Consider the following 17,003-nt stretch of genomic DNA (forward strand, 5'->3'; position numbering starts at 1 on the left):
TCGACAATCTAAGACAGCTGTCCAGTTATTTGATAAAATGAATTCGTTCAGTTTTGTTTTGTTTTTAACTCGGATCCGTCCAATAAACTGAAGGAAAGCTACACACCGCTAACATATAGCACCGTCGCGGACAAGTTTGATGGGATAGCGGGACTGTGTTGCCATCATTTGAAACCAGACTTCCCAAGGGACTTAACACACAATGCTCCAGAGGGCAAGATACCTAACCCCATCAAAATAACTGTTAACCACTCTTTCAAAATAATCAAATTTCCTACGCATATACCTACTTCATAATCTGCATACAAACCGAAAACGGCTGAGTATGTTTTTCCGTTGAACCTATATTAACGAAGCAACATTGTTTTGGCTTTTTGGCTTCATTCACGATGTTCTGCTGTAGTAATTACGTGCTACCTGCTCATGCTCTGAGTAACTTTTGAAAGTCCAGTGTTGTGACCTAGTTTGGACATAAGCAATGATTAGTGCGCCTTTACCATTCACGATATATTCTCCCCTCGCCATAAGCTCTTTGGAATCTCGAAAATTGCAAACGTATTTGTTACCCAAGCTTTATCGATAGAAACTATGAAATAATAAATACGGGGAATTTGCTAATATCCTACGTACAATACAAGTAATCTCGAACAGTCATTCATAGCAAAGGGGTCAAAAGTTGAATGTAGTAATGGTCGTTAAGGGGATTTCTTATTCAGTGACAATAAATGGTGAATTCAGCAAGCAAAGCCACACTATGTGATTACGTGATTGTGTATTGAATATGCAAGGAGCAAATTTCCTTGTCGTAAAGCCCGGATGTGAAGCTGAACTCTCGATGATTAAAGGTCAAACCAGACTTCCACGACGGAAAATTGTCTGTCATAAAGCGTCGCCACACCTTTCAGGTTTAATGTTCCTAGACGTTTATCTGGCTGGGCAATAGACGACCAAACTAGATCATTTAGTTACATTTTGCAAAAATCTGGAAAGTTAGTGTAGAATATACTTGACGGAAAACAGAGCCGATGATGACACTTAGGCGTGTACCCGATTTTCCTTAGCAACGCACAGAGTTTTCAGTTCTCCATATGCGCCTGCCACGTCGTGCTGTGGAGATGCATCGCACGTCTCAACTGCTCCTTCCAAATTATGCATGGTACCTGGTCCTCGAGTTTAACAGTAAATTTACTGTAGAGTCAGGCAAACAAATATTAACTTTACACCTTCACTTGCGACCGTGCTTCAAACCTATCGAATTATATAGCTACAGATTTTCTCGCATATAGTAGACAAAGTTGACAGAAATAAGGGACTTTTTCCATAATCGATTTGCACTTTTCTTTGGTCGGAGACGATGTGATGAAATTATTGTTCGCGACCTATCTGTGCTAATAAAATGCCATGTTTTTATCTACTAAGGTGGTTTTTAGCGTAACACAAAACACAAACAGCACAGAGCAGCAGTTGACGACTGATATTATTCGCACAAATCTGACAATTACTTTTAGGGGTAAAATTAAGCTCAGGGACGAGACAGAGCCGCAATCCACACCTAAGAATAAATAATTATATCTTGGACTCTTGATCTAAACTAGGAAAAATATCTGTGAAGCGAAACCCGTAGAAATAATCGCTTTTCTGCTTTTGAAAAGCAAATATCACTTGACTCAAAATTGGAAACAAATGCGAAAACCTTTGGGGAATATGTGTATTCTGTCAGCTTCGGAGAGATACGTTAAAATTCCAAGTCGTAAAGATTGTTTTGCACTCTGGTCGTCGAAAGATACAAACGCCTTACCTTAAATAAAACAGTTAATTAATATGTTCTTTTGACAATGCACTGTCGACATTGATTAAACCACTGGTCAAATATGTGACGTAAGTCATTTCTCTCGTGTTTCATTTTGCTGGACGCCATAGAGTGTAGTTAGTCAGCAGTGGAGTAACTAAGACTTGAGCGTGTTCAGTCCTACTGCGCAGACTCTTCTCTGATGCCTTCGCCATGTACTGCCAGGAATTGCGCTCACAAGATTTTTAGTAAAAGTATAGTTTTGCATGAAATAAAGTAAGGTAAACATTCAAAAGGCAATTTTGAATCAACACAGAAATGGATTACTTGTCCATAAAATCAGTTTATTTTTTAACTTTGAAATATGATACTTTAATTAATAATTGACAATTTCAATCACAATAGACTCGCCGATGCTTCATTACCGAAGCGGCGCACATGAGTGATTGTCTCATTTCTGCGTAATGTGTACCATTATATATATATATATATATATATATATATATATATATATATATATATATATATATATATATATATATATATATATAAGAACACAAAATTACTTCAAGTACAAAGTAATTATATATATATATATATATATATATATATATATATATATATATATATATACACACACACAAACACACACACAGACAGACAGACACATATGGATTTATCATAAGCAAACTTGCAGTATGAAAAATTGCTTTGTGATTCATCGTCCGATCCGCACGGCATGGTCAGGTCTTTGTAGTATAGTCTCTTGAACGAGAGTCCCAATCCGAGAAAAAAATCACTATAGGCTAGTAGCGAAGTCGTTTGACTGCACTCAACTCAGGTGCCCCCTACTCCCCGCGTTAATTTGTCACGCGAGAGAATGTGATTTATTCATACCAGTTCAGTGGATATCTTCTCAGTGGTTTCATTTTAACCCATATCAATGCCTAATTCACTGGTCTCCAAAAAGCAATTTTGTTCCAGTTTATATGCTTTTTCGATGATAACAGGGCCTCGGGAAGATAAGAGCGATTCAACTAGGTGTGCTGCTGTTCTTCTTGACTTTAGCCAGTGTTAAATAACGATTAAGGGTGATCGAGCCAAGTGACTCAAACCCCTCCTCAACAAACTGAGTATACCGTGTATCTCAACATACTTTTGGAAGTAGAACTGTAGTTGGCAAGAAGTAAAGCAAAAATGGCGAAAATATCGTGAACAGTTCCAGCTACAGTCGTCGGAACTGTGCTCAAAGGTCGCATGGGACACATACGATCAATGTAAACACTGTATCCAAGGTACGATAGTGATTGATGAAAGTTAACACATGTCCGTCATAATCTTCATCGTATAATTTAAATGTTGCAGCTACGATGATGAGGTGCATCTACATATCGTGCACGAAATACATTGTTTGTAAACAAGACATCCGCACACGCGCAGTTCCGACGACCGTTTCGTTTTGTGGATAGCTATTAATTTTAAATCCAAATTTCATGGGCGAAAGGCGAAGATTAAGCATACTGCAGTCGGGGACTGCCTTGGCCTGTATAGGCCAGCAGGTTACGGATGGTCCAACTGTGTCGTTTCCAAATCATCTTAGCGTCATCAGCATATGTTGTTTGCCAGTAGATTGGAAAGAGCTGACCGGCGAAACGCACATTTCGTTGTAGTGACACCACAAATTTGTTCGCTGACGGGTAATTTTATTCATTTATTCGGTTGTTTGCTTACAAATTTAAATTATATGTTGTTTAGTATCTTTATTTCATCTGTATACCAATCAAAAACCACGTGACAGCCACCGACCGACGAGAAAATGAAAGAAATTTAGTATATCTGAAAATATAGACATTTTGCTGAAAATGAATTTGGAAAAGGGAGGTAAATACCGATTGACACTACATCATATGAATGGAAGAAAAACGTATCGTCAAAAATTGTGCAATGCTCGCAAAAGACGTACATATGAGTAAGATTTCTTTTTTATATTCGGTTGATTTAAACTACGGTATGCGTCGAGTAAGATTATTTTTGTGGTATCCTTTCGTCGACAACATACTGAGCTCTACGGTATTGGCACAATACTAGTCGCGGAACACAGCGACAAACAAATTCACTCAGAGCTTAATCTATTTTCTATGTTTGAAGAAAGTTATCGGAATACATTGCCGACAAACATAACATTGGACACTTTCCTGTGATGAGCATGGAGGTAGCAATGGTTACAGTACCTCTTTTGATAAAGTGCTTTATTTGTGAGTGTTCTCGATGCAGCCATTAGTAATCGAAAATTAATGGACTATTATAACCAGATATGAACTGAAAATGCTCACGTGTTTCATTATATATTGCATTTATGTGCAAGTTTGAACCTTTGCTACATGCTTTGCTACATTTAAAGTGTTATGATCAACACAATGAATTTCACCACAGATCAATTCTAAAGGTCATTAAGTATTCAAATATGTAATTAGCTGAAATAAAAATAATTAATTTCTTTGAGTACTGTCATTGTATCACAATATAGCATGTGTAATTACCTTTGGTCAAGTCCTTCAAGCTCTATATGCCAAACCGTGAAAGCTTGTTGGCTATTTATGCAAATTATGAATTAGCTGACATGAAAATGCAAAATGACTTTCAATACTGTTATAACCTTGTATAATGATCAATGTACACAGCATGTTTCGCCAAATTTTATCAAGTAAATGCCAGTATATATCCCTAATTTGGAAGGTTCATTAATATGCATATTGGGAATTGGCTGAAAAAAATGTCAAATGACTTTCAATAATCTTGTATCATAGTATCTTTAATGTACATAGCAAGTTTTGCCAACTTTGGTCAAGTCAAAACAGATAAATATCGCTAATAAAATGCGGGATATCGGACCGCAGGCGGCGAAGATTGCATTATAAGCGCGCCAACCCAAACTCACTGCATGGACATCACATTTACGAAATCGAAGTCCAAAGTCAACTACGTCATTGTTAGAATAAGAGAGGTTTTCCATCACACGGGAGCATACCACCACAAATTTTGCACAGATGGCGTTGCACTGGCATTGAAAAAGGGTGCATGGGAGCATGGGAACGCGGGCAGTTTCCTTCGCTATGGGTAGGAAATGCATTGAGCAAGACACACTTCCGGGTTCGCAAAAAAACGAGGATCCCATTTGATTAATATCGAGTTAATGTACATAAATATTCCGTTATTTACTGGGACACGTTTATTTTCTCGATCCGCTATCTGCGGACTACGTGCTGAAATACATACGATCGTTTCTCCCTCTGCAGAGTTTCTGTATCCCGTTCAACAACGCTGTACTTCGATCACACGATAGTGATGCTATGTAGCTGTGCAGTATTGAAACTTATCATAAAATGGCCACCTCGTCTAACAGTAACACGTATTGTCGGGATTATCGTACGGAAAAAAAAGACTGCAAAAGTAAGACTTATGAATCTTCATCAGAATTGAACACATCATGATTGTACACGAGTATCAACCGTGAATGCACGTTGAGCTCGGCAGTTACACAAGCATGGTACGCTACATGCATAGCCCTACGAGTATGGCGACAGTGTCCGGCTTTGGCTACGCCGCCTTCCGGAGGTGGGAGGCGGCGTAGCCAAAGCCGGACACTCTCGTCATACTTGTAGGGCTAGCTACATGCACTGCCGCGATGCCGATCGTATGCATTCCAAGGCCTATCCCGGAATTTGTTTCACAAACAACCTCAAAGGAGAGCAAACATACTTCTATGGACAATGACGAACACGTTTCTTGGCGAAGCAAAATCAAAACATTGCAGAAGTACATGAAGTAGGTCATGGCCTTGGACTCTGTGCACGAACCTGATTGGACACTTCAATACCTTTGACCCAAAGTTATTATTCATCAGCACTTCCATGCCATGAGGCTAGGTAGAGAACGTATGTACTCATTTCTGGCGATCGAGCAGCGAGGGAAACAATCAATTACCAAGGATAAAGCTAATTTGCTAAACGATATTTTATCTTGAATAGTGAGTTGAATGAGTAATAAAATATCATATTTTTAATGTTCAATACGAGGTTGAAACACGGAGGGACCGTGGTTGAAACCAGAGCTATCCAGCTGTAGCCAACCTGGACAAGCACATTTCACAGCGCCCTCAAACAGTCGATTGTTTTCACTTGTCATACGCGGCGTAACAGAAAAATTAAAACTTTCATAACTTCATTAATATCCAAGCCACGCCCACCAAAACCTTTTCAGTTCTAGCCATTTGAATTCTGAAGATGTCTACCAATTTGACTGAAATACGTTCAGCCGTTTTTGAGACAATGGACCAACAGACAGACAGACAGACAGACAGACACACAGACAGACAGACAGACAGACATCGCTGCGACATATGCTCACGTGTTCACACGTGAGCAAAAAATGGAACGGTTGGAAGTTTTTCATAACTTCCATTGAAACTCGTTTAAGTCACAGTCACGAATTAATAGCATGGGAATCTCCTGGGTTCGCAGGGTTAAGGTCTGCGAATGTAATCCCCGGAGAAATGAGACGATGCGCCGAACAGAATTACTTAAAACGCCCCTTTTCGCCTTTCAAGAGATAGCTGAGCGTACTGCGTCTTTGAATTATGCGTTGTCATGGTTACACCAAAAAAACAGAAGTTTCAAGTGTTCAGCAGACTTACATGTAATTGCCGGAATACTGTTGTCAGATCGAAAACGCACACGAGGCATAGGCTCTCATTCGAGTAAGATTTCTCTCTCATCATTCCAGGTCATTAATATTTGAACTGTATATTGACATTCAACTTCCCCCTCCCTCGTTCGGATTAAAGGGAGGCTATTCTTGACGTTGTATGTGTGTCTAATTCATATTTTGCGAATCTTCTAATTTAAAAGCCCTTGTCAGTAATTTGCACGTACCGTTTAACATCGTCGATATCGTAGGCAAAAGAAAACGTAATTGAAGCCAGACTAACCCGCAAATGACGTTGACATGAGACCAAGTTGGCGGCGCCATACTCCCCTACGGCTTTTCTCTTGGGATTTAACCTCTTGTACCGTTTGCACTTGAAACACGACATCAATATTGTAAGCACATTGTGGCAGTAATAGATCTGTGTCTGGCGACATTGGAAGGGAGCAAACGAAGTGACACCATCGGTCTTATCCATATGCTTCGAGTAACACTCGTCTTGGAAACAGAGTTTCATTGTCTAAGCTTATTCCTACAATTCTTTTTAGACCTCACGAGGGCATATTTTGAGAGTCGTAGTGAAAATTACGTTTTAATAGTTTCTTTTCTACGAGCACAGGAAAAGCACGGGAAATGGTGGCCATTTTAAGTATCAGATATTAGAAATCATGTAGTAATTTTCTACTTTTTGATTATATAAGTTTGTCTGGAGACCCCTGATTTACGTTAACTCCGTTGAGCTCCAAAGTCAATTTTTGTCGCCTTTAAACAATATGCCTCAGTCAATTTTTTTCAGATTTTTGTCAAAATTTTTTGATAAAAAACTGTAGCCAATGAAATGTGATGTCCATTTTGTCCAAAATTATTGAAAAAATTATAAAAAAAATTATAAAAATTGGCAAAACACTACACTAAAATTTTGGCGCAAAAGATTACAACACTCAAAAGGTTGACGTCTTTGGTTGTGACGTTCGATTACATGTCATTGAGCAATGTATGGAACAAAAATTAACCCTAAGAGGCTTTTATTTTTGATTAGTGTATGCCCCTCCCCCTGGTCATGAACCATCGGCTATGGGCAACTATTGCAGAACGAGGCGAGAGGCAATTTTAAACTTGACGTCCAATAACGATCATACATATACAGTATCACGTGAGAAAATCTGACCAATGAACGTGATGCATGGTAGCGGGTTACTTTTCAAATGTCTCTCTTTGACTGTGTCCATTAAAACTGATTTTTAATGGAAAATATATATCATGATTGTAAAATTTGATGATTCTAACGGCCATCGCCTGTTGTTTAGGAATATTGGGACATATCAAACCTTCAGTTTTCATTCTCTTTCGATTTGAAGGCTACGACGGCAACATACGTGACCTGAAGCCTTTTCCAGAGCTTCACTTTGCATGCTGGGTAATCTCCAAAGAGGATGATGAATACCAACGGCTCGTTTGGTAACCCGGCAACAAGGAATGAACGAAGAAGAATTTTTCGACAAAAGATGAAAAATGCGTTGCCGTTACAAGAAAATGTTAACCTGGGACTTGTTGCTGGAGGAATATGTGGCCATAGCAGATCCACGAACTACTGAATTCGGTACAGATGTTGTACTCTCAATGTTCCAAATATCCAGAATCGCTAAATCTTATGTTTTGTGTAAACACCGGATTAAACTTTGTCATTGCAAGAGAAAGTTGATGTCCCTGTGAATACATAGCGGCAGTTTACTCAAACATCACATAATTGACCTAAATTGAAAGAATACGCGACCTATTTCATCTGGGCAAACATTTTCATAGGCATGAACATACAGTCATAAGCACAATCAATCAAGATGATTGTTTGGATCGTCTACACAATGTGCATATTTGACATCAACAAGGACATCACAGAGTCAAACAATATTGACATACACAATCACGAAGTGATCTAATATTACAATATTTTTTTCAATTAATATCTACTGTAAACAGAATGGAAAGATCGTGAACTGACACAAATCCTCAGCCATATCGATCCTTAACTAAGACAATGATCAACGTTAAGAGAGTTGTGAACTTACTTTTGAGCATTTTCATTCATGCCTTTATTGATCGCCATGATAAGAGGGGCAACATCTTCAACTTCTAGTGTCTTTCCTGAAAATCCTCATGTAAAATCATTTTTCTCCCCCTGGTACATGTTGGAATTTCAAGCATTCTACTTGCAAGAAAACTCTATCTAATAGAGTGTGTATAGTTTGGATAATACTACATATTTTGACATCATGGAATTATATCCATGCCGTGTTTCTGCTTATGACAAAAATTGTCAGATCGCCTGTCCTACAAAATCCGAAAACACTAATTTTCAGGTTCTCATGCTGGTACAGGCAGCTTACCATGGCTGGTTATGGATCACAATTTTTGTGTCCATTTGTCTGGAGTAATACCGAAAACTATGGACATTTGGCAAACATTTAAAATGAACTGCTGTGACCCCATACCGTATGATTGGAATCACTGCACATTATCAAACATCAACTCAGAGGAGTTGTCAAGGTTAAAAAAATCAGACATGCAATATTTTGTGATATGCTGCAGAAAGAATGGAAACACCATAGCTGGTTGAAAAGGAAATACAGAGAAACAACAGCCAGTCAACTACAGGACGAGTCTCTTACAAATCACAACTGCATCATCCAAATATCACTTTATGGCATAGTCACTTGTGGGTTCTCCAAGTGTATACATATATGCTACTATCACATTGCACTGTCGCTTTTATTTTCACCACATATATTGGCTGGTGTAGATACAGTGGTGGCCTAGATGCGTAGACTTGGCGACTGTGGGTGGCTATGTTTGACACCCTGCATACAGGAATAATATAGGTATGCTTATAGAAAGCACGTTACAATGCACAACTAAATAATTGTTGAATTTTTTCACAGTACTCTTAGGATTTTATGTTTTGACAAGAATGAGACGTCCTTGGAGCGATGTTGGGGTAATGTGTTATGGCTGTGAAGCTTTTAGCCAATTGGATGGCTGTAACTCATTTTTATTGAATCATTTGCAATAAGCCAGTCAGGTAGACAATAGCTCTATTTTCAGACTCCCTAAGTTGCTATAAATAGTGACTATCTACCATTCATTACTAGCAAGTCTACCATGTACCAAGCCGCTGCACACTAAAAGGGGACTTTTTCATAAAAACTAAATTAACTGTGAGTCAAACCAATCAACAAAGACATTGAAAAGGAACATAATTTGTCTGGATTTCTGTGCTTAGCCCACCCCTCTGTTTGCTTTCAGAGCAATCTATTTGTGTGAACATTTTCTCAACAAAAAGAGGCAAAAATATGCAAACTATGCATTTTTATGTAAATTGGCTACCCCTCAGTCTTTCCAAGGTGTGGAGTACTTGAAATGTCAAATACATGCAACTGATAATGAACAACAGAATCTAAAGCATTTGGAACAATGTTACAACTGAGATTTATTGTTCACTAAGAAATAGTTTCCATAAAGATCATTAATCAACATATATAGTAGAGGTAGAATGTGCTTCAGGGATAGACATTCAGACTACAAATTTTAACAATACTTTCTTGGTATGCTGCTTGTCCTCAGTTTTTTTTTGTGAAAATCAAAACTTTTATTTTCCCCATAGAGTTAAAACACAAATGGCAGTCATAGTGAATTTCAAATAGTGGTAAAGTCTAGCTACTTCTATTCTCTAGAACCAAAATGTTCCACATTTTACATCCCTGATTTTTTTCCTGGATTTTGAAAGAAAATGGCTCAATTGTACCTTACGGAAGTTTTTGAGTGAAAAGTATGTCTTTCAGTTTTGAGGTGTGTATTTCCTACAATAAGAATTCTTAAAGTCTCATTATTGAGAATTTGGTGATTGACGTTTCTCCTAGTGGGGTATGTTGAATTCAGTGCTTGAAACTGAACACACTGGTATTCAGATACATGTATGCAAAGTGTGTTAACCCTTTGAGCGCTGCAATTTTTCCCACCAAAATTATAGTGTGCAACATTTTACCAATTTTGTGAATTTTCTGTAATTTTTTGACAATTTTGGACCGAAGTAACATCACATTTTATTGGCTTCAGATTTTTATCAAAATTTTAGCAAAACTTAGAGAAAAATTGACTGGCATATATTTTGATATAGACAACAAAAATTGACTTTGGCGTTCAAAGGGTTAATGACTACTCACTGTTACGGAACACAAATCTGAAAGAAATGAATCAAAATCAGTTGAGAATATTCTTGTACATTACATGTGCACTACATAAAATTTTGGCTGAGTTTGTATGATACAGGAGAGCTTTCTCCAAGACAAAAAGATTGGTGGTGCTCTGCATGAAGCTTCCAACACAAAACAGGTGCAATGACATACTGGCTCCTGAGTGTGATTGCTACAAATCACACATCTAAACTGTATTGACACTGGTATAGCGCTGATCGCAAATGACGTCACTGTTCTCTTCATTAATATGCATAAATAAACATTTCTCCGCATTTTCCGCATAAACGACAAAAATAAAACCTGCGAGTGTTAGAATGGCTATTTAGCGTCACAATTATTCGTATGAATTGATGACTGAGACTACAAGCTGCAACAGTAGCCTTGCATACAACAACATAGTTTGTCCGAATTTCAGCATATTTGTCCGAAAGTCGCGCGCGTGCAGCTATATTTAGTAACAAATCCGAAATCGCGATCAACACTATTCAAAAGTGACTTAAGGTAGAACGCACCTCGGGGACAGACATTTTGACTCTCAAACTTTTACAATTCTCTTCTGATATACCACATGTGGGGGTTCATTTTAATTAAAGCTCTTGGTGAAAAAAAACTTTCACCAGCTTGGTTTTTCGAAATTCGAATTTTTTATTTTTCTCCATAGAGTTAACACAGGATTGGCGGCCATTTTGAATTTCTAATATCAGTAAATCTTGGGTAATTTGTTTCTCTAGTACCAAAATTGGCACGGTGACCCCCTATTTTTATTCTTGATTTTGAAAGAGAATGATTGAAAGATTCCTTGAGGAAAGTTAGAGCAAAAGTTTAAGTCTTTCACTTTCGAGGTGCATACTACCTTAAGGTAGAACGTGCCTTGGGGACAGATATTTGGACTCTACAATTTTTCCAATATTTTTCTGGGCAATTGCTTGTTTGAGGTCATTTTGAAGCTTTTGGCAAGAGAAAAATTTCCCTAAGTTTTATTTGAAGTTCGAAAATTCTATTTTTCCCCCAGAGAGTTAATACCGCGATGGCAGCCATTTTAAATTTCAAATACCAGAATATGTTATGTAATTCGTTTCTCTAGCTCCAAACTTCATACAGTGACCTTTAATTTTTTATTCTTGGTTTGGTAAAAGGATGGTTGAAAGTTTTATGGAGGGAAGTTTGAGCAAAAGTTGAAATCTTTCATTTTCTAGGCTCGTACTACCTTAAAGACACAGCATAATCATCTTTCAACATCATTCCTTGTTTCTTGTCTGAACTCATTCTACTGACTTTCACCTGCACAATAAAACGAACACGTGTGCTGGTTATAAATGCCAGCACCTGGTCATCACTTATCATATTTCTACTCTCATTTAACATGTCGATCTAAAATCAAAAATACAAATATATTGCTGTTATAATTTGTGATGGGGACCAGGAATTCTATCACTACAGCTTTTACATCCTGGGTCTGTAAGAAAGGCTTCTATAGTTATTAGGACAAAGAGTTATCAGGGGTCTGTTGCACTAATCAACACAAAATAAATTTTCACATAAAAACACACAGAGTACCTATCAAAATTATGTTAGAGATGGCAACTTGGATCATTTGAGAGATAAGTGGTGAAAGTATGCATCGGTAAGTCAGCCATTCTGGTGGTTCTCTCAGTGACTTGAAGTTGTTTTATTGTCTGGATGATTTAAGGTACACTTGGCTCATTACAGTCGTTGTTGAGGCAAATTTGTATCTTGGCTCTGCAAGTTCTGCCCCCTCAGCTTGTTTTTGTCTTGTTAACAGCTTGTCATGCATTCCCATCTTGTTGAGTAATGTCCTCCGTTGACACCTCAACAATGCTGAACACCCGCGAACCAATGGCTAGGCTATGGGTCTGCTTCACAGCGCCCTCATACTGCTTATCACTCGCCTGCTCTGTGGTGACTTGAACAGTCATCGACGGCGGCACAAAGACGATTTCTGTCAGACCGTCAGTGTCTCCTTGAATTGCCAATGCTGATTCGGCAGTCTCTGTGAAGGATGGTTGCTCTATTGCTACAGTGGTGCTTTCACCCATCATTGCTGCTGCACTGGCTGGGGCACGGTCATCCTCTGGTTTGTACACACCGGCAATCACGGACATCACCTCACTAGGCTGGACAGGTCGGTGCTCATAATGCACATGCTTTCTGAACTCTTTGGTCTCATTGGTTGAGAAATTCTTGCAGTACGGGCAAACAAAGAGTTTCTTCCCCAGATGTTTCTTAGTTTTACTGATATGTTTGTGCATATTCTCCATATTGGAGGTCCTGTATTCACAGTACGGGCATTTGTAGGGTTTAGCTCCGACGTGCAAACGTTTGTGTCTTTTGAGGTGGGAGCATGTTGTGCTTGCATAATTACAGCCCTCAAAGTCACATTTGAATGGTTTCTCCCCTGTGTGTGTGCGTCTGTGTTTTGTCAGAGCATGTTGGGTCTTTCCGGCGTACCCGCAAAAGTCGCACAGGAACGGCTTTTGGTCAGTGTGTGTTAGGAGGTGATACTTCAGCTCGGTGGACTGTCTAAATGCATACATGCATCCCACGAAAGTGCATTTAAATGGTCGGTCATTAGTGTGTATTTTGAAGTGTATCTTCCAAGTACCCCGGTCGTAGAATCGCATGCCGCAAACCTCACAGATTATTTTCTTTTCCTTGCCTGAGCCATGCTGAGAATCGATGTGCCTTCTCAGTGTTGTTTTCTTCAGCGCCCGGTAATCACAATGCGGACACTGCTTCTCTTTCACACCGAAGTGTCGCTTTAAGTGAAGGTTGAAGTCCCCCTTCTGCCGAAATGTGTGGCTACAGTAACAACACTTGAAGGGTCTGTCACCGCTATGCTGACGCAGGTGAATTAGGACTGAAGACTTGGTTGTCACGATTTTTCCACACTCATCACACTTATACCGACAGACTCCGTCCGACATCAGTACCTTTTTAAACTTATTCATATTCTTCTTCGTTACCGACTCCTCCAATGTCTTGAAGGACTCCTGCACACCACTCCAGTGGGTATGCTCCTCTGACTTGAGGTGACTTTCCAGCTCCTCATTGTTGGAAAACCCCATTTTGCAAACTGAACAGTGCAGTATTCGTTCATGGTGTTCCTCTTCAATATGATGCTGCAAGTCCTCCCATATGTAGAAAGCCTTGGGGCATTTTTTGCACACCTCTTGCGGTGCACCGCCTTCTTTCTGTTTGACGTTCCTCCGGTGTTTTCTGGACTCCCAGTGCACGGCGGAGTGGGAGGGAGACAATTTGATATTGCACACGTTACACTTCTCATAATCAAGCAGAAAGTTGTGAGTGTGTTGTGACTTTGCGATGTTTGTCTCTGGGTGTTCCTTCCTCATATGTCTTTTCACATCTCGAATTTTAGTTGAACTGTAACCACACTCAACACAGTGAACTCTGCTTGAGACACGTTTCCTTTTTCTCTTCCAGTCATCGTCATCATCATCATCATCTTCATACGATGATGAGTCAGCTGATTCATACCAGTCTTCATCAGTGTCACTACCTCCAGACCCACTTTCAGCCGCTGTCTTTTGCTCTGACTCTTCTAATGTCAACGCAGAGTTCTGCTCATCAGTAACTCTCTGACTCTTAGAATTCAACCTCGAGGACTGCAGTCCCAGGGCTCCCATATAGGCAAACGTTTCATTCTCTTCCGTCTCTGGCTCAGATAGATTCCTGTCATCATCCGGCTTTGCCTCACCCTCTCTTCCTTCATTTCCAACTTTTCCATCAGCGTTTCCTTGATCTCCCAATCCAACACCGTTATGCGACTCTGAAGACAGAGATCCATGTTGGCTCTCTGCAACTTTAGTTATCAGACTCCTCTTTTCTGTGTCACCATCATTTTCTCCCGGCATACAACCAAGATTTCTTTCAATTGAAATGTCAACTCCATATCCACTTTTTACACTATTTGTCCCTAATGGTGAAACCCTTTGTCTTTTCCTTGCGCCTTCACCTTTGTGAGATGACACAGTGTACCTTACATTGACGCTTCTTCTACTTCTGGTACTTCTGCGAGTATTGTGAGGTGAATTTACAATATGTTCAATTTTATCTGATGTTTGCAAAGTCTTGTTTTTCCTTGGTCTTCCAACCCTTCTTTTAGGCCCATCTCCACCTGTTGAATTTACTGCTTTTCTTGGCCGGCCTCTTTTTCTACCTGTCTTCGCCTGTCCTGTTCTCACCTCATTTTGTCTCTTTGCTGAGTAACTGTCATTAACTGCATCTTCTTCATCTTTCTCCTCCAAACCTGTCTTCGTCTCATCTCCCTTCTCTGCAACACCATCTGCAACTCCAGAGATGGCATGAAGTCCTCTGTCTTTCTCATTCAGGTTGTCAATGACAGAACTACCCTCCTCTTTGCCAGGGTCACGGTCCTCTGTGCCATCACTGTCATACACATCTGCTCCGTTCTCATCCTCTGAACTTGACTCAAAGATATTTCCAACATCTGTCAGACTGGTGGGTGGGTAGAGATGAATAGCCTGATTTGGACGTCCTGTCCGCTTCCTCTTCTTTCGAAGTTTGCGAGTTTCATTGTTGTCAGAGGAAGGTATTGTTATCTTCTCCCTCTTGTTTGTTGGCTCTGTGGATGCCTTCTCCTCATCAAAGATCCTTTTTGTCTTTGCGTTGTTCTTTCTCTCTGGACACAGTTCTTTCTTGTGTCTGATGTAGTTCATCAGACCGATGACGGTGTCCTTGCAATTCAGACACAGATGGGTGTCCTGATCTTCTTCTAGGTCAGGTAACTCCATTTTGGATGTCTTTGTCTGCAAAACAAAAAGTTACATCTTAATTTAGTAACTGATAACTTCAAAGATACGTCACATTGTTTGGAACTTGTATTGACTCAGTGAAAACATGGTCCGGAGGGACCGTGGTGAAAAGCATATTATGTCAAATATCAGAGCTATTGGCATGATCATATTGTGGCTGGAGTGTAACACCTCAATGGAAGTGTAGGTAATTCAACAATTAAAAGGTTATAAGATTGGTTAATTTGGCATTACTTTCCATCGTACCAAGGAAAGTGTACCTTACTTGAAATTTGGTTCAATACATCGTAAGACTGGTCAAAAATTTCGTCTTTTTGGTGATATGGTAAATTGATAGGTAGATTAGGGTTCATAATGCGAGAGCGTATGTAATAATAGTTCACACCACGCCCATTTTGATGTCATCGGTGGTGTATTAGGAATTGTTTTTCATGAGTTGAAATTTGTGTGTGTTACCCAGAAGGTAGCTCACTGCTCAGCTTGCAGATTTGACCTACGCTCTGCAAATTGAGCTACGCTCTGTAGATTTGGCTTATGTTCAGTCTGAAGATTGTAATGTCCTTCTTCAGATTTGAGCTATGCTCTGCAGATTGTGTAATTCTCTTCTTCAGATTTGACCTATGCGCTGCATGATTTGAACAACACTCTGCAGAATGTAATTTCCTTCTTCAGATTTGGCCTACGCTCCGTAGATTTGGCCGACGCTCTGCAGATTGAGCTCTGCTCTGTAGATTTGACCTACGCTCTGCAGAATGTAATACTCTTCTTTAGATTTGAGCTACGCTCTCAGCGCTCTGCACGTTTGATTTTGAGCCATGCTCTAAAGATGTTCATTCCTTCTTCAGATTTGACCTACTGCAAATCTGCAGAGCGCAGCTCATATAGCTATATGAAGAAATTACAATCTGCACTGCAGAGCGTTGGTCAAATCTGAAGAAGGAAATGAACACATCTGCAGAGGGATACAATGTCGTTTTCGGCCATGATATTAGGGACCTGATATTATACTGCTAAATAGGAACTGTAAGTGTAACGAAACCACGACATAAATTATGGTTGAAATAAAGCACAAGCCCGATCCGGAATAAACTTTGACCACAGAGATTCAATCTCCATGTTCTATATCCGTGATTTGCCTATGCGACAAAACACAGTCCCTTCACCATGCTGCACCGCGCGCGGCCCGCGGGTAAAAGGATGATGCTATCATAGTATCAGTCGAAAGGCCGTTCGGTGCTCAAGAAAAAAACGCTGGCGACGACAAACCAACACACACCTTAGAAGCATTCATAACGTCGTTGCCCGCTCTATAGACTGACCTACCTTGTCTTCCGGCCTTGCTCTATCTTATACAACAAATCAAGCTGTGATGATAACACCGCGCCGAAGAAGTGTTCTAGTATGTAGAGCGCCAAGTGACCTTTCCGTGGCAGAATTTGACCCGGG

At 39.7% G+C, this 17,003-nt stretch overlaps 1 protein-coding gene across 1 annotated transcript; it reads right to left on the reverse strand.

Moving 5' to 3' along the window:
* Positions 1-11,225: 11,225 nt before the first annotated feature.
* LOC139147715 (zinc finger protein 407-like) lies at positions 11,226-16,998 on the reverse strand. Its single transcript, XM_070718881.1, has 2 exons — positions 16,881-16,998; positions 11,226-15,551 (listed from the first exon to the last, which is right to left on the reverse strand). The coding sequence occupies exon 2, from the start codon at positions 15,534-15,536 to the stop codon at positions 12,531-12,533; it is 3,006 nt and encodes a 1,001-aa protein (XP_070574982.1). The 5' UTR covers positions 15,537-15,551; positions 16,881-16,998; the 3' UTR covers positions 11,226-12,530.
* Positions 16,999-17,003: the final 5 nt, after the last annotated feature.

Source organism: Ptychodera flava, chromosome 13 (assembly GCF_041260155.1).
Source record: "Ptychodera flava strain L36383 chromosome 13, AS_Pfla_20210202, whole genome shotgun sequence".
NCBI lineage: Eukaryota > Metazoa > Hemichordata > Enteropneusta > Ptychoderidae > Ptychodera > Ptychodera flava.